This window comes from Saimiri boliviensis, chromosome 2, assembly GCF_048565385.1.
Source record: "Saimiri boliviensis isolate mSaiBol1 chromosome 2, mSaiBol1.pri, whole genome shotgun sequence".
NCBI classification, from domain to species: Eukaryota; Metazoa; Chordata; class Mammalia; order Primates; family Cebidae; genus Saimiri; species Saimiri boliviensis.
This window is the reverse complement of record NC_133450.1, coordinates 138,554,220-138,574,058: the sequence shown is the minus strand read 5'-3', so window position 1 is coordinate 138,574,058 and position 19,839 is coordinate 138,554,220. Positions and strand designations below refer to the sequence as shown.

At 53.3% G+C, this 19,839-nt stretch overlaps 1 protein-coding gene across 14 annotated transcripts in view; it reads right to left on the bottom strand.

The window, feature by feature from the left end:
• Positions 1-148: 148 nt before the first annotated feature.
• SEC16A (SEC16 homolog A, endoplasmic reticulum export factor) overlaps positions 149-19,839 on the bottom strand; it is a 42,911-nt gene continuing 23,220 nt past the window's right edge. For 5 of the 14 annotated variants that reach the window (XM_010352160.3, XM_039461257.2, XM_074394496.1 and 2 more), the window contains 20 exons: positions 19,692-19,789; positions 18,777-18,858; positions 18,531-18,648; positions 18,223-18,334; positions 17,906-18,011; positions 15,761-15,901; positions 14,378-14,491; positions 13,907-14,099; positions 12,515-12,718; positions 11,575-11,657; positions 10,340-10,495; positions 7,893-7,970; positions 7,660-7,716; positions 7,377-7,488; positions 6,827-6,964; positions 6,484-6,578; positions 5,317-5,394; positions 4,746-4,805; positions 3,588-3,665; positions 149-1,815 (listed from right to left, as the gene is read on the bottom strand). In XM_010352160.3, coding sequence (XP_010350462.1) covers positions 1,747-1,815; positions 3,588-3,665; positions 4,746-4,805; positions 5,317-5,394; positions 6,484-6,578; positions 6,827-6,964; positions 7,377-7,488; positions 7,660-7,716; positions 7,893-7,970; positions 10,340-10,495; positions 11,575-11,657; positions 12,515-12,718; positions 13,907-14,099; positions 14,378-14,491; positions 15,761-15,901; positions 17,906-18,011; positions 18,223-18,334; positions 18,531-18,648; positions 18,777-18,858; positions 19,692-19,789 — 2,172 coding nt within the window. In that variant the 3' untranslated portion in view covers positions 149-1,746. The other 9 variants (XM_039461258.2, XM_039461259.2, XM_039461261.2 and 6 more) reach the window with 9 other exon arrangements.

Sequence of the window (19,839 nt, the reverse complement as noted above, 5' to 3'; positions counted from 1 at the left end):
CCGGACAGGGCTCCCACGACCCCCCAACCTGCAGCCGGGAGGCCCGGCAGGTCCCAGCGAGGGCGGGTCCCCATCGGGACCTGGCGAGGGCCAGACACCTGCACTCACTCGCTTCTAGCAAACCAAAAGGAACTACAGGTGAAGGTGCTTGAAGGAGCGCAAAATATTTTATTCAACAATTTGCAATGTAACAATTCGCATTTAGGAAAAATAGCTGCTTCCGCCTGGGGGAAGCTTCTTGAATCAAAAGTCGTGGCAGTCGACCCGAGAACAGAGGCAGGGCCGACCGGAGGTCCCTGGAACCACACGAGCTGACCAAGGGACAGAGAGGGCTGCCCCGTCACAGGGACTGGCCTTTCTCCAAGTGACAAGGACAAATGGATCCAGCAGACGCGCCTGTGAAACATTCTGGAAAACATCCTGGGGGTCTCTGCTAAATGATCAAGTGAAACAGAAAGCCAGGAAGGGCCCGTGCTGATTCCACATTCTACCATTTCTACACTGAAATTTAAAACACCAAACGGTTTATGTTCCCCAGCAGAACCTGCAGAAATTATCTACTGATTTTTATTAGTATTTAAATCTTTTTTTGTCTCTTTAGACATGACAAGAATATGAGGAGTTTTCAGAACAGTCAGAGAAGCCTTAAAGCTTTGCATCAGGGTCGAACACAGGGCCAAGTCCACAGGGAGCTACTCTTAAGTCTCAGTGTGGCGACATCGGGGCAGAAATACCAGGTTCCACAGCTGCTGTCCCCAAAATGCTGCCGACCCCTGAGCCAGTGTCCCCTGGGTGAGAAAGTGGGTCACATGGACTGCAGCACAGAAGTGCTCACAGGAGGGGGAAGGGCAGCCGTTTAGAGAACCGCATCCAGCCTCCTTAACAGTGAGTCTGAGTGACTCCCACGCACAAAACGAAGCCCAAATCAAACGTCACAGTTGCGTTTTCACCCTGGATGGCCACCCGGAGCCATCATGTCAGACAGTCGGCTCTCTGGGCTTCTTCCCAGTAACTGGGCCACACCTGGTGGGTGGGCAGTGGCCAGCACTCTGGGTGCACAAAAATCACCCATGGTCCTTATCAGGGCACAGAAAGGAAAGTGAGGCTGGAAACTTCATCTTTGCAGCAGGAAAGAAATTCACTTCAGTAACTAGGGCCTCTCTCAAAAGCTGTGAACTGATGCTCAAAGAACCCCGCGGCTCCCCCGAGACGCTGACTGAGAACACAGTGCCCTCCACTCATTCAGTCAGGTCCAAACACGGCGAGGGTCCCGCTGGTGCAGAGCAGGGTTTGGGGTCCCACTCAGCCAGTCGCTCTTTGCTCCTGGCACCTTAAAGTAAGTGCGGGACTCGCAGCTGAGCTTGGAGAGGCAGGCCCCGGTTACTACTGAGCGTGTGGCTCTCCTGTGGCAGAGACAGCTCCAGCGTCAGGGAATGGAGCATTCTTAAATGAGCAGGAATACCACACCCTTCAATCACCCGAAATGACTAAGAAAGTCAAGTCATTCTTTTCAGCAAACACTTCTGAGTCAAAGGTTCAGTCTTTCCATCAGCATCTGCAAGGACGGTGGAATTAATTTTCAAAATAATTCATTAGGATGGGTGGGGAGCGGGAGGCGCAACGTGCGAGCAGCTCGGCATCACAGCTGTCTCCCTAGGGACGTGGTGGCGGTCACGGCGGTCAGTCGGGTTCCTGGGGAGCACAGCAGCGTCAGGGCTCCACGTGCGAGTTCACAAAGGGGCGAGCCTAGTTCAGCACCGGGTGCTTCCTCTGGCTGATCCGTCCTAGCCTTGAGCTCCCAGAGGCGCCGCAGGCCTGCAACAAGACCCACAGCACCCACCTCTGCGTCCTGCTCCCAGGGCAGGCAGCACTTGGGCGTAGGGGGGCAGGGTGCTGGTCTACAGAATGCACCACGTAGGCCACTGACACTGACAAGCTGAGGGCTTAGCATTTGTTTTTAAAAGACTCTGGTACCAAACGAGTCAGTGCCAAGCCCTGGGCTGCCTTGAAAGCACTGAATCCTTAACCATCAGTGTTTGCCGTGAGGGCAGCCAGGAGGTGCCGCAGTTTCGTCAGGGGCGTGGGACCTGGAGCTGCTCTGCAGAGCCAGAACGGGTGTCCAGAGTGCAGGGAGGGGCAGTGGCCGGGCCTGGCCTGCTGCAGGGGACGCTGGGACCCCAGGAGCATTTGGCCAGCTGATGCAGGCATCCGCTCTTGCTCCCTCACAAAGCCTCACTCAGGAAAAAGCCAAGGAATTTTTGTAAAGGCACAAACTAGCCGGGCGCGGTGGCTCAAGCCTGTAATCCCAGCACTTTGGGAGGCCGAGGCAGGCGGATCACGAGGTCGAGAGATCGAGACCATCCTGGTCAACATGGTGAAACCCCATCTCTACTAAAAATACAAAAAATTAGCTGGGCATGGTGGCGCGTGCCTGTAATCCCAGCTACTCAGGAGGCTGAGGCAGGAGAATTGCCTGAACCCAGGAGGCAGAGGCTGCGGTGAGCCGAGATCGTGCCATTGCACTCCAGCCTGGGCAACAAGAGCAAAACTCCGTCTCAAAAAAAAAAAAAAAAAAAAAAAAAAAGGCACAAACTAGACAACAGGGAGCAGGACAATCCCAAAATCAACTACTCTGGACACCCAGAAGCAGGCGATGGCCAGCAGCAGCTTGAGGGGCCTCGTCATAAAGGACCAGGATGAGATCTCTGGGCCCCAGCCCAGGAAGCCTGTGGTCAAGAGCGTGTGAGGCCCAGAGGGTGGGCTGGGGTGACAATGGGGCTGAATCCCAAGACGCCCCGGCCTCGGTCCCCACTCAGTTCCCCACCCCCAGCCCCAGACTGGCTGCCAGTCTACACTCCACAGGCAAGGGAGCGGGGAGACGAGGCTGAGGGAGGGAAACCACGGGAAACATTCCCAACACTCTCCAGCTGAAGGGGGCTGAGGGTGTGGAAGCCTGCTAGTCCCAGGGGACAGGGCCCTGAGAGGGCTGCAGGGAGAACGGCCCTAGGGTCTCAGCAGCCGTGGGCACCAGGAAACCTAAGAGCACCTACAATTCTGAAGAAAACAACACGGGCCCAAGAATTCTACCCGCCGACCAACCCGCCAGAGGGGCCACGGGAGAAAGGTGGCTTCAGACATGGAAGGCTTCTCCCAAGTCACCCCAGGACCTTTTGTCAAGAAACTACTAGGAAAAAGAAATAAAAATCATACAGGCTGGGCACAGTGGCTCACGCCTGCAACTCTGGGAGGCCGAGGTGGGCAGATCACAAGGTCAGGAGATTGAGACCATCCTCGCCAACATGGTGAAACCCCATCTGTACTAAAAATACAAAAAGCAGTAGGGTGTGGTGGCGACTGCCTGTAGTCCCAGCTACTCAGGAGGCTGAGGCAGGAGAATCTCTTGAATCCAGGCGGTAGAGGATGCAGTGAGCCGTGATTGCGCCACTGCCCTCTAGCCTGGGTGACAGTGAGACTGCCTCAAAGAAAAAAAAAGAGACTCCAGGGAAGAAAGGTGCCGTTCACTGAGCAGCAGGGCCAGGAAGTCAGCGGTATGTCAGGGTTGTGTGGGGAAAGGCAAGGGCACTCACCTGTGCCAGCTGAGCAGGGTTGTAGAAGGGCACGGGCCCGCCGGGAGGGCCCCCTGCAGCAGGGAGGTCACCAGGAGCCTGAGAAGCACAGAGAGTCGCCTCAGTAGGGCTGCGCTGCACAGCAGCTGGCATCTCAACTGCAGATACAGATACCACCTCTACGCAGGATTTACAGGACTTTTAAAGAAGCTACGGAAGCAAGTCAGAGACACTTCTTGCGACACCGGATTTAGTTACTTAATGGTTCATGGAAAAATGGCAAACATAAAGCAACGTGCAGAGCCAATGTCTGAAGCACCGCGACAGGCAATGGGAAGGCGCGCTGAGCAGGCGAGGGTTAGGAGGCGCGGGTGCCGCAGATCTCAGGCTCCAGCGGTGACAGGGCTCTCCTGCGCAGGTGGAAGGGTTGCGGCTGGTGCTGCGACAGGCACACCCGCAAATGCTCCTTCACCTCCCTCCCACACTGGCTGCAGGACTCACCCTGGCCTCAGACCAACCTTCTCGTGCTTGATCAGAAAGAAGAAACCTTCCTTCCAAAGGAGAGCACACTGATCCAACAAGCACTCCCAGATCGAGGTCACACCCCCAGCCCATCATTGGAAAAGCCAGTTCGGAAGGAGAAAAATGACAGAACCTGCTCGTTCACTAGGACACTCGGGCTCAGTCCAGTCGCCTGGTGCATGTGGATACTGAACAGCAACCCCTCTTTAAGGCCATTTAAAGGAACACTGCTATAATCCCAGCATTCTGGGAGGCTGAGGTGGGCAGATCACCTGAGGTTGGGAGTTCGAGACCAGCCTGACCAACATGGAGAAACACCATCTCTACTAAAAATACACAATTAGCCAGGCGTGGAGGCACGTGCCTGTAATCCCAGCTACTCAGGAGGCTGGGGCAGGAGAATTGCTTGAACCCGGGAGGCGGAGGTTGCGGTGAGCTGAGATTGTGCCACCGCACTCCAGCCTGGGCAGAAAGCGAAAATCTGTCTCAAAAATAAAAAAATCAGAAAAACAGAACACCGCACTCCCGGTCACTTGACGCTCAGGGGACAACGGGCGAGGTTAGTGGCAAAGCGCATGCCGCGAACCAGCACCGCGTGCTCAGGGACACAGGCGGCACACGTGAGCTCTGTTAGTGAGGACCACCAGCCGCAGGTACCTGATTAAAGTGCTGGCTCACTTCACGTGATAATGAACTCATTGAACTACAGCGTGAAAGCTACAAAACAGCAAGAACACACACAGACACGGACAGGGTCAACATGCAGTCACTGCTGCAAGCCGTCAGTTCCATTTCAACAGCTTTGTGATGTCATTGCAATCAACATGATTCAAAAGGGAAAAAAGCCAGGGTTAGCTTAAGATTCTCGTCCTCATGTAAAGCTGATATTCCAACCACCTTTAGCTTCGGGGAGGACCGGGAGGCGAAGCCCAGCCTCAGCCTCAGCCAGCTTCACCTCCTGACACCTCACAATTCAAGACCATTCCGTGCAGCTGGGAGGAGAGGGCGCTGACTGATGGCGGCAGCTCAAACCCCTTGTACCCTTCCCAGAGCTCAAGTTTTGTTAAAATTAGTGCAATTTTCTTTCTAGGAACACCACCTTTGAAGTGGCATGTTTCTAAACTGCCTCTTCTTGCCCAGTATCATCCTCTGTAAAGAAAGAGGTGCCTGGACAGTGAGCTGCTGGGTAAGCCTGGGCTGCGGGGGGCCAGGCGTCGGCACTCCTTACCTCTCCTCCCTGGGACCCCTCGGGCCTGGAGGAGGGGAACTCAGAGCCAGGGAGTGATGCTGCAGAACTTAACACCTGCTGAGAAAAAGAAGAATTGCAGCAACCGAATCCCAGGGAATTCTCACACCAGGCCGAAAAGACACCACTGTCCTGGACTCGGTTACAAACACCTCTTCGACACCACGTGCTCCGCGGTGAGAAGTAAAGAGTCAGCCCGTCCCCTGTGCGGTCCCTGCCACACTCACCTGTTGGCTCTAGACCCCAGCAGCTCTCTACCAAGGCCTGTGGGTGCCCACACGGGTCGCAAGGCCCCATGACAGCCTTGCAATCTGGTGCTACTGTTACTCCCATTTTACAGAGGGGAAACTGAGGCTTAGAGAGGTGAGTGACTGCCCGCCCCAGGCTTTACACAGCTGATGAATGGAATAGCATTAGACCCAGGCCTGTCCAACCTCAGAGACTGCAGTCGGAGCTGTTCCTTTTTGTTTTTTTGAGATGGAGTCCCGCCGTCACCCAGGCTCGAGTGCAGTGGCACAGTGCAACCTCAGCCTCCCACCTAGCTGGGACTACAGGCACCTGCCACCAAACTGGGCTACATTTTGTTAGTGTTTAGTAGAGACGGGTTTCATCAGGTGGGCCAGGCTGGTCTCGGTAAACTCCTGACCTCAAGTGATCCGCCCGCCTCGGCCTTGCAGCACTGGGATGACAGGCGTGAGCCGCCATGCCCCGCCGGCCTGAGCTGTTCTACTTCACATGCGAGTCATTTTTTTTTCAGATGAAGATATACTTTGCTTTATTATAGGTAGGTAATTTCTTTTTAACTTAAAAAGTAATTAATTTTATTTTTTCCAATTTAAAAAACATTGTCAAATACACATACCATAAAATTTGCCACTTGAAGCATTTTTCAGTTTTAAGCACATTCACAGAGCGGAGCAGTCATCAGTGCCAGCACCCCCCGGTCTCCGTCTCCCCAACAGCTCTGTCCCCCCGGCACCCACCCTTCTACCTCCATCTCTATCACACGCAAGTGTGAAGCATTTAAGATGGTGCACTCTCTGCACACACCCTGGGTACTGACTTGCAGAAGGCAAGGCCCTGTCTGGCGGGACAGGGAGGGGCCTCTCGCCAGGTGCCCTTCCCCGCTTTCCCACAGCACCCACTCACCTTGGACTCTGGGGCAGGCTCTGGATTGGCCAGGCCCCTAGCTGGTGCTGGTCCTTCCCTGCCAGCCCCGTCTGGAAGCTGTGGTTCTTCTGCATCTGGGAATGAGAGAGGAAGGAAGTCATCATTCCGTCCAGAACATCCCTGGCGTCCCACTGAAGACACCCCGAGGAAGACAGTTTCACACTGTACACTCGTGCAGAAACAGGCAAATCATAAAAAAACCCACAAAGCAACCCAGGCTGTCTGCACGCTGGCCAGGTCATTCTTCTAACAGATTTGGGGGAGACTCAAAGGTCAGGAGACTGGAGCACTGACCCAAAGGGGCTGCGCCCGTGCCGCCTACCTGTGCTTGGCACGAACAAGTGAGAAGGAATCGGGAGTGGTGCAAGCGGAGCGACAAAGTCCACAGGAGCAAGAGCCGGTTCGCTCCGCTGGGCCCCGCTCGGGTTCAGGACGTCTACGTAGCGAGCTCTGGTTCCGGCTGCAAAGAGGAGGGAAGCGAATTCGGGTGAGCGCACCAGCCAGGCGGCCCAAGTGTTCAAACGCTCCGCACGCACTGTCGGAGAAAAAGCAGGCAGAGACCTGTGGCCCAACCCCGAGGACACCTTTCTACACAGCAGATCTGTTTCAGCTTTTGGCCCTGGGGTGGTTCCCTCTCTCATCCCACTGTGCCACAGGTCCTGTGCTTCCGGTGGATGGGACTTGGCTGTACCCACTGCTTGTCAACGCTCTGGAGAGCTGCACTGGTCCCCAGGGATGCCTCCTCGTGACACCAGCGTCAGCTTCCACAGTGTGACACCTATCACCTCATCCCACGCACAACAGCTACACGTTGGCCTCTCTCTGGGACAGTTCATCGTTCAAGCAAGCACCCAATCCAAGGCCACCCTTACCTGCTCTTCTAGAGAACATGTTCACAGGCCCTCCAGGAGGCCCTGCGAGGCCAGGCAGGGCAGCTGGCACAGCCTTGGGAAACGAGGTTGGAGGTGGGGGAAGAGCCTTCTTCTGCAGAGGGAAAGACAGCCTCAGACACCCACTGTGTGTGCCAGAAACCCACTGGACGGCACAGCCAGGATGCTCCTCCAGGAGCACCAGCTGCCCAAACACCACAGGGGCATGAGAGGCTGTCCCCTCACTCACAACTCACACCCAGCAGTGACCACAGTGACCATTTACCTCCTCTTCTGGCTCATTTAAATTCACCCATTGGTTTTTCTTTTCATCCCAAACAATCTGCCAAGATTTTAAAAAGAAAAAAGGTCAGTAGACTGAAGCTAAACAGAATTAGAATCTGAGTAACAACGACACTTCAAAACTTCAGGAAACACCTACTCAGGTCTGCTCTGAAAGTGACAGAAAAATCGTAACAATTCTTGGACGTCCCCTGGGCCGTACTTGGCAGCACTCACCGATTTGTTCTTGTCATCTGGCAAATAAGCTTCTGTCTTTCTCTTCCCAGGTAGCCAACGAGAGAACCAGGATTCACTCTAAATATAAAAACCACCACAACAACCTTGAAAACGTGATGTTCCATGAAACAAGCCAGATGCAGAAAGAGCAACCCTACAGGACCCACTTCTGCAAGGCCCCAGCATTGCCAGAGCCACAGAGATACCGGGTAGATGGAGGTGGGGGGAACAGAGAATTGTTTTGTGGGGACAGTTTCTGTTTGGGAAGATGAGAAAGCTCTGGAGATGGTTAATGGTGATGGTTCCACTCAATGTGAATGTGCTCAGTGCACAGAGCTGTGCTTCAAATACTGCATTTATGCTATGTGTATTTTGCCATGATTTAAATAGATCAGCACAACAACGTGCCTTCAGGAGCTTCTCGAAACACTGACAATGCTTCCGACACCCGCCCCTTTGAGAAGTGGAAGTCAGGCTGTGCAAGTCAGTGTGTGTCCGAGGCACACCCAGCCCCGGTGCTTCCCAGGTGCGGGGAATTAGATTATTAGGAAAATTTCCTTTATTCTTCACATGATCATTTCATTTCTACTAGAGAAAGAGGAGAAGCCTCAGCAGCTACCCGACTCTCTCAGTTCTGTTCTCTGCGAGTTCTACTGGCCAGACAAGCCATCCCAGGGAGGCCTGACAGCCTGTGCGCTGGAAACCTGCTCAAGTATCCTGTTTTACCTCAGAGCGCACACACACTTGGAATTAAATGTGTATTTTCAAGACAGCAGCCATAAAAGAAAAACCTGATCACTAAACTCTATTAAAACAAAGAACGACATTCTTCATAAGATACCATTACTAGGCTGGGGACGGTGGCTCACACCTATAATCCCAGCACTTTGGGAAACTGAGGCAGGCAGATCACTTGAGGTCAGGAGTTCGAGACCAACCTGGCCAACATGGTGAAACCCCATCTCTACTAAAAACAGAAAAATTAGCCGGGAGTGTTGGTAGGTGCCTGTAATCCCAGCTACTCAGGGGGCTGAGGCGGAAGAACTGCTTGAACCCAGGAGGTGGAGGTTGCAGTGAGCCAGGATCGTGCCACTGCACTCCAGCCTGAGGACAGAGCAAGAAACAGCCTCAAAAAAAAAAAAAAAAAAAGAAAAAAACAAAAAACACAAAGATACCGTTACAAGTAAGAAGACAATCTAGAGATCAGCAGATGCCACACGATGACTGTGTCTACATCCACAATACAGGAAGGGCCTCTGCAGGTCACTCAGAGAACTCCATTAAAAATGAAGAGGTTGGGCACTGCGGCTCACGCCTGTCATCCCAGCACTTTGGGAAGCTGAGGTGGATGGATCATGAGGTCAGAAGACTGAGACCATCCTGACTAACATAGTGAAACCCCGTCTCTATTAAAAATACAAAAAAAAAAAAAAAAATTAGCTAGGCATGGTGGCACATGCCCACCTGTAGTCCCAGCTACTCAGGAGGCTGAGGCAGGACAATGGTTTGAAGCTGGGAGGCGGACGTTGCAGTGAGGTGAGATTGTGCCACTGTATTCCAGCCTGGGCAACAGAGCAAGACTCTTGTCTCAAAAAAAAAAAAAAAAAGAGAGGAAAGTCAGGTGCGGGGCTGCACCTGCAGTCCCAGCTACAAGGCAGAGGAGCATCGCGTGGGCCCAGGAGTTAAAGATCAGCCTGGGCAACACAGTGAGACCCCATCTTTATGGAAACCAAAATGCACAAAGACTGTATCAAAAGAGCGGTGAAATGGAACAGGCAGAGAAGGTGCTGGCATTGTACCCCACTGGGAAGAGGCAGAGTAAGATACGATGAGATGTCATCAACAGCTGTGAACGGCCTGGCACTGCCCAGTGCTGGTGAAGACTAGGGACATCTGGGGCCCTTGTCCTCTGCTGCAGGACTTGTGACTTGGTCCAGCCATATAGGACAACTGCTTAGCAGCGTCTCCTAAAGCTGAACATAGGCTCATCCTGCGACCTAAGCCCTCCACTCCCCAGCATGTGCCTCAGAAAAATAAGCACATTCCCCAGGAGACAGGCAGGAAGGCTCCCGGGGCCTGACGGGTTCCAGCCCCACACGGAAAGCAGTCCCAATGCCCACAGCTAGGAGAAAGGATCCGGGAGCCCGTGACAGGCACACGCCACAGTGAGAAAGAAGTGGCTGCCGTCTAGCCCCTTACAGGTGTGTCTGACAGGCAATGGCTAGAGGGGACCTCTGGGGGCCAGGCCGTGTCCCCACGCTGACCTGGGTGCGCAGCTATCTGAGGGCATCAATACACAGACACCCATCACGCCATGTGCACGTCACGAACTCAGCTGTTTGACTCAGAAGGGTGAAGCTTGTGGTTGAATGAGGAGGACGGCGCGCTGGGAAGCGAGCCCCCTGCCCAGACCCTCCCGGCCACAGGCGCACGTGGCGCTGATCTACCTTCTTAGCGTCCTTAGTCTCCTTCTTGGCTGCTGGTTCGGGTCTCTTCGTTTTGGGAGCGGGTGAGAGAGACAGAGGTGGCTGCGTTGGACCCGAGTCAGCGTGATCCCACCCAGGGGGGACCTCCGAACGCGGGCGTTCACTGGAGATTAGGGGCTGGAAGAAGTGGAGCGTGGACACTCACTGAGGGTAAGACTGGCCAGCGCGGGCAGCAGGCGTTCTCAAAGATACAGTGATTTTTACAAATATTTATTCCTGGCTCCAGTCCCAGTTTTTAATAGTTCAACCCTCTTTTACTTTTCTGGGAACATAATGTTGTAAACGGTAAAACACCTAATTCAAGTTCAAACTACAGTAATCGCCTACTGATGAGAGGCCCATGAAGAGCTGAGTATCTGTAAACAAGGTTCCAGAATGTGGTCTATATAAAAGCAACCATCCCTCCAGGTTAGGAGTAGAGCAAAGAGAGGAGATATTTATACCAAATACGTCTGATCAGACAAATCTCACTTTCAGGAAAACCAGTGAAAATGTTAAAAATTCTTTTGTATTCCAGGACATCCTCTTGTGAGAGAAAAAAATTAGAGATTCTGTAGAAAAACAGATGGCCAGGCACAGTGGCTCACGCCTGTAATCCCAGCACTTTGGGAGGCTGGGGTGGGTGGATCATGAGATCAGGAGTTCAAGACCAGCCTGACCAACATGGTGAAACCCCCATCTCTACTAAAAACACAAAAATTAGCCGGGCTTGCTAGCACATGCCTGTAGTCCCAGCTACTCAGGAGCTGAAGGCAAAAGAACTGTTTGAACCCAGGAGGCAGAGGTTGGAGTGAGCCGAGATTACACCACTGCACTCCAGGCAGCTGGGTGACACAGCGAGACTGTCTCTCAAAAAAAAAAAAAGAAAAGAAAGAAAAAGATGTATAAATCAGGGAAGGTGCCCATTTTAGAAGAATTAAAATTCATAAGGGGATTTGATTGTGTTTCGGAATTGCTCCTGCTTAAATTAACCGTTTCTATGCTACTGAATTACCTCTTCCTCGTCTTTCCCTACCAGTGTTTCCACCAAATCTTCATATTTGAAGGATGAAAGCTACTTAGAAGCACTTTCACTTTAAGAAACAATTTCACAGTCCTCACCACCATCATCCTACCTACCCCTAAACAAGGAGTCTGGGTGCCCACTAGATGAACTTTATGGAGAACAAATAGTTGAAGAAAATGTGACAAAGTACCAGATTAGCAAATTTTCCAGCAAAATTTTCTTCGCTTAGCTCCGAAAGTGAGTTTCCAACAGGTGCCTCCTGCGGCACCGTCCCTGTCAACGGGAAAGAGAGCAACTGAGACCTTAGCGCTGCCGGAGCGGAACACGAGGAGGCAGGACGTGCGTGTGGCGCAGACAGGGAGGTGCACTGCCTTCTCACCCAGCTGCCACCATGCCAGCGTGACTTTTTTTTTTTTTTTTTTTTGAGATGGAGCCTTGCTCTGTCACCAGGCTAGAGTGCAGTGGCTCAATCTCAGCTGACTACAACCTCCACCTCCCAGGTTCAAGCCATTCTCTGGCCTCACCCACCGAGTAACTAGGACTATAGGCATGCACCACCACTCCCAGCTAATTTTTGTATCTTCAGTAGACATGGTTTCACCATGTTGGCCAGGATGGTCTCAAAGTCCCGACCTCAGGTGATCCCCCTGCCTTGGCCTCCCAAGTGCTGAGATTAAAGGCGTGAGTCACTGTGCCCAGCCAACTGTTTTATTCTTTAAAGTTAGGCTTATGTTTTGCTTCGTCCATATAGACACAGACCAGGGACAAGATCCACCAAACTGACTTCCAGACAGAAGTTCGTAACTTGCCCCATGCGTGTCGCCAGGCGTTCAGAAGGACCGTCTGAAGACAGATCCTGGGACAGCTACAGCCACCGTGCCCTGCCCTGAACAGCCATTTAAGCCTCACATCATAAAAAGCCAACTTACAAAAGAAACTACTACTAACCCTGCTATCATAGCGAGACTCTTAAGCCATCCAGTCTACTAACTGCCAGGATTTTTGGTCTACGTTAAGACAAGTAATTAACTTCTTTCAAAGTCAAATAAATTCCATCTCTTCCACCAATCCCCACAAACCCCACACCCAGCATCGCTTCTGCTCTCAAGACAGCATTTCCGCAGCCGCACCTGGGTCTGGGCTCCTGGCTTCCTGAGGCAGGTGTCTCCCTTCCTGGAGAGGTGGCACACCAGGCCCCAGGCCCAGAGTGGCAGGCTCAGGCCCCGCGGTCATACAGCCAGGACCCGGCTCGAGGAGCCCTGGAGGCAGTGGCACTGGAAACATTGGCACCCTGGCAGGACTGGCCAATGGGCCGTCAGGGAGCGCCTGCGGAGCTGCATGGGAACAGTGGAGAAGAGGAGGTTACTGGAAGGAGCTGACGAGACACATTTAGGGCAGGTTAGTTTGCACAGCCACACTGCTTTTATGAGGGAGATCCAATAAAGCCAAAGGCCCTGAAGCCACTATCCCATCTGAACCATCAGTGGTTTGGAAGAAAGCGGAACATTCACTTTGTTTTCCCGGAGCGGGGCAGATGAACACGTGTGGTCACCGAGTACCACACGACTCCAGGGCCCGGCCCGGCCTAGATGTAAGTCTACAGTGGCCGCCAGGCACACAGCTATGCTCCATTTGAGTCCTCTCCTTTATGGCCAGGGGTCAAACGGGCCACTCATTCATTCATTCATTCCTCTAACTCGACATAAAGCCAGGGAGGGCTGCTGCCTGTCGGTAGTACTATGCTGGGCCCCGGATGTGTCAAAAAAAATGCTGGGTCCCCATGGAGATGGGGACAGATAAACTGAGAAGAGAATGTGCTAAAGAGAGCAATCAACCAGGGAGTGGGAATGGCGTCTGAGGACAAAGTGGGGTGGACATCAGGAAGGAGGGTGGGCAGCGAGGCCATGGGCCCACATCAGGAGCATGGCTGGTGCCCAGCATGGGAGTGGACGTGGCACCACGGCAGGAGGGCTTAAGGCCGATCCTGGAGGGCCTGTGGCCACTGTGAGGACCCTGGCTTGTGTACAGGAGAGAGGGAGACCCTGGTGGGTCTGGGGCAGAAGTAGGCGGTGAGCAGGAAGGAGCCGCGCCCATCCAGGCATTTGGCGAGGTTCACTGAGGAAGGAAGCCGAGGAGCACATGAGGCCATCTGGACTTGACTCCTAGGAGCGCTGGGCTGGCCCTTCCTCCGACAGGACCAACTGGGAGAAGCAGGCTGCAGAGGGCACAGCTGAGGGCACTGCGCAGCCATGGTGTGGCTGAGGCTCCCGAGAAGCAAGCGGGAAGACTGAGCAGGCAGTGGGTGCTCAGGGCAGTATTGCCAGCCCATGAGCACTTATGGACATGGAAAGCCATGCGTCTCCATGGGCTCAGCGGGGAAGAAAGCACGAAGGAAAGGCGGGAGGAGACCAAGGAGCGCCGTGGTGCTGCGAGACGCTGCCTCGACAGTCCACATCTGAAAGCAGTTCTCCAGGAAGCAAGAGCACAGGCCACGAGTCAGCCAGCAGAAAGCCCAGGCTCACCTGAGGGCAGCAGCCGCACGCTTGGGCTCGAGTGCTCAGGGCTTGGTGCGGGCACCGCCAGCAGTGGGTTGGCGATCCCCAGGGCCACCGGCTGACTGACTCCTGGCCCCTCCAATCGCTCCACCTCGGAGCTTGGCGTGCCGGGACACTGCTGAGGGAAGGCTCCGTCCTGAGGCCACACCATGGCCCCCTCCTGAGGGAGAACAAGACCCACCTGTGGAAGTAGCCTATGGCACTGCAGTGGGCACCCACCCGCCCGACTGTCCGCCACCACCGCACTGCTGTGTCCCCACCTCAGGACAGCACGAGGCAAGCCACGCCTTTTCTGGGGAATTTGGGAACTCTGGTAGGCACATCTATAGTGTCACTGTCTTTAGGTACAGTACCTTTAGGTACAGTACAGTATGGAAATGACAGGGACAGAAACCACCTTGCCAAAAGCCTCCGTGCCACTGGGAGCCAAGGCTGTACCTTGATCTGCCGCTCCACCTGCTGCAGTTGAACCAGCCAGGCAGGTGCGGTCAAGGACTCCTCTTCCGGCTTCTCTCTCAGCTGGGGATCAAAGAGTCGTAACTGGGAAGCCATCTGGACATGGGCGGAAATCAGAGGCCCTTGTCACCGCCAGGTGATGGCAAGTGAGCCGTCTTCAAAAAGCCCCGACTCTGGGGGCAACGCAGCTGCAGCGTCACACTGCAGATGAAGTTCAGTTCGCTGCACAGGTCTCCAGCATGTGCTTAGTGACACACCCAGCACACTGGACACTGGGCAACCGTGGGAAGTTGCTGTAGATGACCTCTCCGCCCACATGCACTGGGTAGGCAGTGCTGGCCCCATGTGGGACAGGCCAGGCCCGAGGCTGCCACATGACCATGTGGACCTGCCTCCGAAAAGCTGGACTCACCTGAGAGCGTCTGTGTGCTTTCATCGGGAATCTGGGGGATGCAGAGTGGGGTTGGGGAAGGGAGCAGAACACGAGTTTGGCCTTGTGTTTGTAACCACTGACACGGGGATGAGGACCTAAGGATCCATGAATGAGTCTCTCAGCTTTGAAATGGGTCTAAAAATGTCCTTAGTAAGTTTTTTTGGGTATCCCATGAGCACGTTCTTACAAATGCAACTACTGCCGAGAGGTGAAGGGAACATGGCGCCTCCCACTCTCTCTGCCAGTCATGCTGCCTCCGTTTCACAGGGGAGAAAGTAAGGCCTGAGCGGTACAGCCAGGACTCAAACAAAGGCTGCTGAATTCTGGACACTTAAGCTATCAACCACCAGACTAAGTTGCCTCAAAATAAGAATATCCTGGCTGGGCGTGGTGGGTCATGCCTATAATCCCAGCACTTTGGGAAGCCGAGGCAGATGCATGCATCACTCGAGGTCAGGAGTTCAAGACCAGCCTGGCCAACATAGTGAAACCCCGTCTGTACTAAAAATACAAAATATTAGCCAAGCGTGGTGGTGGGCGCCTGTAATCTGGGCTACTCGGGAGGCTGAGGCAGGAGAATTAGTTGAATCTGGGAGGCAGAGTTTGCAGCGAGCTGAGATTATACCAGTGCACTCCAGCCTGGGAGTCAGAGTGACACTGCATCTCAAAAAAAAAAGAGTATCCTACAGACAGTTCCTTCTGATGGTGAAACTTGCTGCCAAGGTTCTGTGCTGGCACATGGTGCCTGACAGTCCCCAGGCTAAGAGGCAAAACAAAAGGCCATTCAAAGATCTTTACCTGCCCAAGAGGCAGGTTCCAAGCGCCTACCACAATGCGCGTCTGAACCCTCAGGGCGCCACCCCGATGCCCAGGGGCCCTGGAAGCCCTCCTTCCCGGCTTGCAGAGGGCGGTTGGGGGGGGGGGTGCCGCACCTGCACGAGCTGGCTGATGAGCACCGGGGAGTGCTGGTGCGGCTGCAGCAGGATGCTCTTTGCGATGGCCTCGCAGTAGTGGAAGGCTTGTGTGGCCAGCCCCATTTCCACCAGGCGGCAGGAGTAGATAAACTTGAACACCTGAAAGGACAGATGCAACCCTGCTGTCCCATGGCTCTCCCACGTTCAGCCACCGCCCTGTGAGCTGCGGACGCTTCAGAACGCGTCACTCATCAGGGTCTCCTACCCCCCATGCCCGCTAACTGCAGTCCTAGTCCCTGTTCCTGAGGGATTTCAAGAGCAAAGTCAAGGACTAAGCTGCTAAGAACATCACTCTGCCTCCCCCCAGTCCCTTTCACATGGTCACCTGGCTCTCACAGCCACAATGTCCCAACTGCGCGCACTGATGCCACCGCCTTTCGGGCAGTGCCAGCTGCTCCACAGACGTTCTCCAGCTGCTCTACAGACGTTCTCTAGATACTTGAGTCTATTTTTTTTTTCTTTTTTGACAGGGTCTCACTTTGTCACCCGGCTGGAGTGATCATTATCATAGCTCACTGCAGCCTCAATCTCCGGGGCTCAAGCCATCCTCCCACCTTGGCCTCCGAGTAGCTGGGAATACCCTCGCATGCTGCCACACCTGGCTGGGTTGCCCAAGCTGGTCTGACTCCTGAACTCAGGCGATTCACCCACCTTGGCCTCCCAAAGTGCTGGGATTACAGGCGTGAGCCACTGAGTCCCGCCTCTCTCTCTCCACCTATTTTATAACACACCACCCCAATACTGCATCAGAGAATACCTCCCTCAAATATTAAAAATAGCTCATACGGGCTGGGCATGCTGGCTCACACCTGAAATCCCAACACTTTGGGAGGCTGAGAGAGGAGGACTGCTTGTAACTCAGGAGTTTAAGATCAGTTTGGGAAACACTGTTTTTTCTACAAAAAAATAAAAAACGTAGTGGGTCACGGTGTTGCATGCCTGTAGTCTCAGCCACTCTGGAGCTGAGGTGAGTCACTTGAGCCTGGGAGTGATCACACCAGCGCACTCCAGGCTGGGCAAAGGAGTGTGACCCTGTCTCCTTAAAAACAAACCCTGGTCAACATAGTGAAACCCCGTCTCTACTAAAAATACAAAAAATTAGCTGGGCATGGTGGCGCCTGCCTGTAATCCCAGCTACTCAGGAGGCTGAGGCAGGAGAATTGCCTGAGCCCAGGAGGCGGAGGTTTAGGTGAGCCAAGATCGTGCCATTGCACTCCAGCCTGGGTAACAAGAGCGAAACTCTGTCTCAAAAAAAAAAAAAAAAAAACCAACCAAACAAAAAAAGCTCATGAAATTACCTGAAATCAAATGCAAATGGAAATACTCAATTCAACGCGACGTAGTTTCTTAGCATTACAGATCAAATGTCTTCTCAACATCCTCCCCCCTGAAAAAATCACACCATTGCCGGGTGCGGTGGCTCAAGCCTGTAATCCCAGCACTTTGGGAGGCCGAGGCGGGTGGATCACGAGGTCAAGAGATCGAGACCACCCTGGTCAACATGGTGAAACACCGTCTCTACTAAAAATACAAAAAATATTAGCTGGGCATGGTGGTGCTTGCCTGTAATCCCAGCTACTCAGGAGGCTGAGGCAGGAGAATTGCCTGAACCCAGGAGGCGGAGGTTGCGGTGAGCCGAGATCACACCATTGCACTCCAGCCTGGCTAACAAGAGCAAAACTCCGTCTCAAAAAAAAAAAAAAAAAAAATCACACCATTTTTTCCATAAGAATTCAAAAAATCTGCTGGGTATTGTGGCTCACGCCTGTAATCCCAGCACTTTGGGAGGCCGAGTGGGGGTGGATCACATCGAGATCATCCTGGCCAACACGGTGAAACCTCGTCTCTACCAAAAACACACACAAAAAATTAGCCGGGCGTGATGGCGTGGACCTGCAGGGAGGCTGAGGCTGGAGAATCGCTTGAACCAGGGAGGCAGAGGTTGCAGTGAGCCGAGATTGCGCCACTGCATTCCATCCTGGGTGACAGAGCGAGACTCCGACTCAAAAAAAAAAAAAAAAAAAAAAAAATCCAACACTCTAAGTAACCAAAAGCTTGTTAGACTGTGCGCCTGCCCCGCGGCAGGCTGGCAGCACCTCTTACCTGGAAAGTGGGCAGGGAGCAGGTCTGGGCCCCCAGGGACTGGGCGTACTCATAGGCCTCCGTCCTCTGGATCGCTTCATTGGTCGCAAACTTTAAGAATGGTAAACTACAGAGAAAGTGAATTACGTTGACTTGAGAAAAATGGACCATTATTGTCATAACCAGCCTTGGAGAGAATCACTTGCAAATCTGTCCCATCAATTGGCAAACAAAACCAAGGTTCTGGCCATTTCTAAATTAACTAGAGAAGGATTTTTTTTTTTTTTTTTTTACTTTTAAAGGAAAACTTATAGGGCTACACTGACTTGATTCTTTACCTGTGATTTGATCCGATTAAGACAAGTTTTGTAGTTTTCTTTGTATAAACCCCAAATCCAACCTGGGCCATAAGGTAGCAAAAGTGTGCAGCATCTAAGAGGCCCTTGGAAGCTGGGGAGAAAAGAAACACAGGTGGAGCCTCAGTGGCCGGGAATGCTCACTGGAGTCAAGGATGCACACAGAAGGCGCTCGGGATGCCGGCTGGACCAAGGAGGCCGGGTTCTCGTGATTCCTGCCAAAGCTACCGACGACCGAGCCTTCAGTGCGCCATGTACGATGCCCGACACCTGTCTCCGCCCCGACCTACCCAGAGTGTCGCCCATGGTGGCCATCGTCCTGGACTCGACGTCCACATTGTTGTTCAAGTTGGACAAGACCATGGCGAGGTGCGGCCTCCAATCTCCCCATTTCTCATCTCCACAGCACTAACGTGAGGAAGAACGAAACAAAGCCTCATTCCGGGAAGCCAGCGCCGCTCCAACTCCGCAGAGCCGGGGTCGCCAGCATGGGGAGGGAAGCGACTCCACAGCAGCCACCAGGCCATGCCACTCACCGTGGACGCGGCGGGCATCCGCCCAGACATGAGCTGGTAGACAGTCTGCAGGGGATCGTTGATTGGGAGGCTGTTGGCAAACCTAGGCAGACGTAAACACAGAAAGACCCTATGCTGGCTCAGTTAAAAACAAATCCGGCCAGGCGCGGTGGCTCACACCTGTAATCCCAGCACTCTGGGAGGCCGAGGCAGGCAGGTCCCCTGAGATGAGGAGTTAAGAGACGAACAAGGTGAAACTGCCTCGCTGTCTCTACTAAAAACATGAAAATCAGCCAGGTGTGGCGGCCCGCTCCTGTAATCCCAGCCACTCAGGAGGCTGAGGCAGGAGAATCACTTGAACCCAAGAGGCAGAGGCTTCTGTGAGCTGAAACAGCACCATTGCACTCTTGCCTGGGCGACAGAGCCAAGACTCCATCTCAAAATAAAATAAAATAAAATAAAATAAAATAAAATAAAAATAAATTTTTTTAAAACCCAACCTCAGCCCTCTGATGTAATCATCAGACTTATTCACTTAGGCAAAGTACACATATTCCAACTACTTGGGAGCCCGAGGTGTGAGGATCATTTGAACCTGGGAGGCAGGAGCTGCAGTGAGTCGAGATCCTGCCACTGCACTCCAGCCTGGGCAACAGAGCAAAACCCAGAATCTAAAAAAACTTACAGAAGATGAAGACAAAGGAATTCACTGAGATTTTAAATGAAGTATTAAGAACCAGGCAGTTAATAAGGAACTTTTTGAGCTCTCTGCAGTATGACCCAAGGAAGCCTGGAGGTCAAGGAAGCCCAAGCTCGTGTGGGAGAACAACAGAGCCCAGTGAGATCCGCCTGTCGCCTGCGCCGAGCGCGCGGATGCTGCGTGCTGCAGGGAGCCAACAGGGCTCTCGACTGGGTCGGGCCACCGTGGGACTATACCTGGTCATGACTCGGGCGTGCGTCCGATTGTCCATCTTACTTGCAAGCAGCAGGGCATGACCCCACAAGCCATTCTTCATGGCAGACTCCAAAGCATCCTGCAAGGCATTTTAGGGGCCCTGGTGGGTTATCGGAGGGGCTCACATGA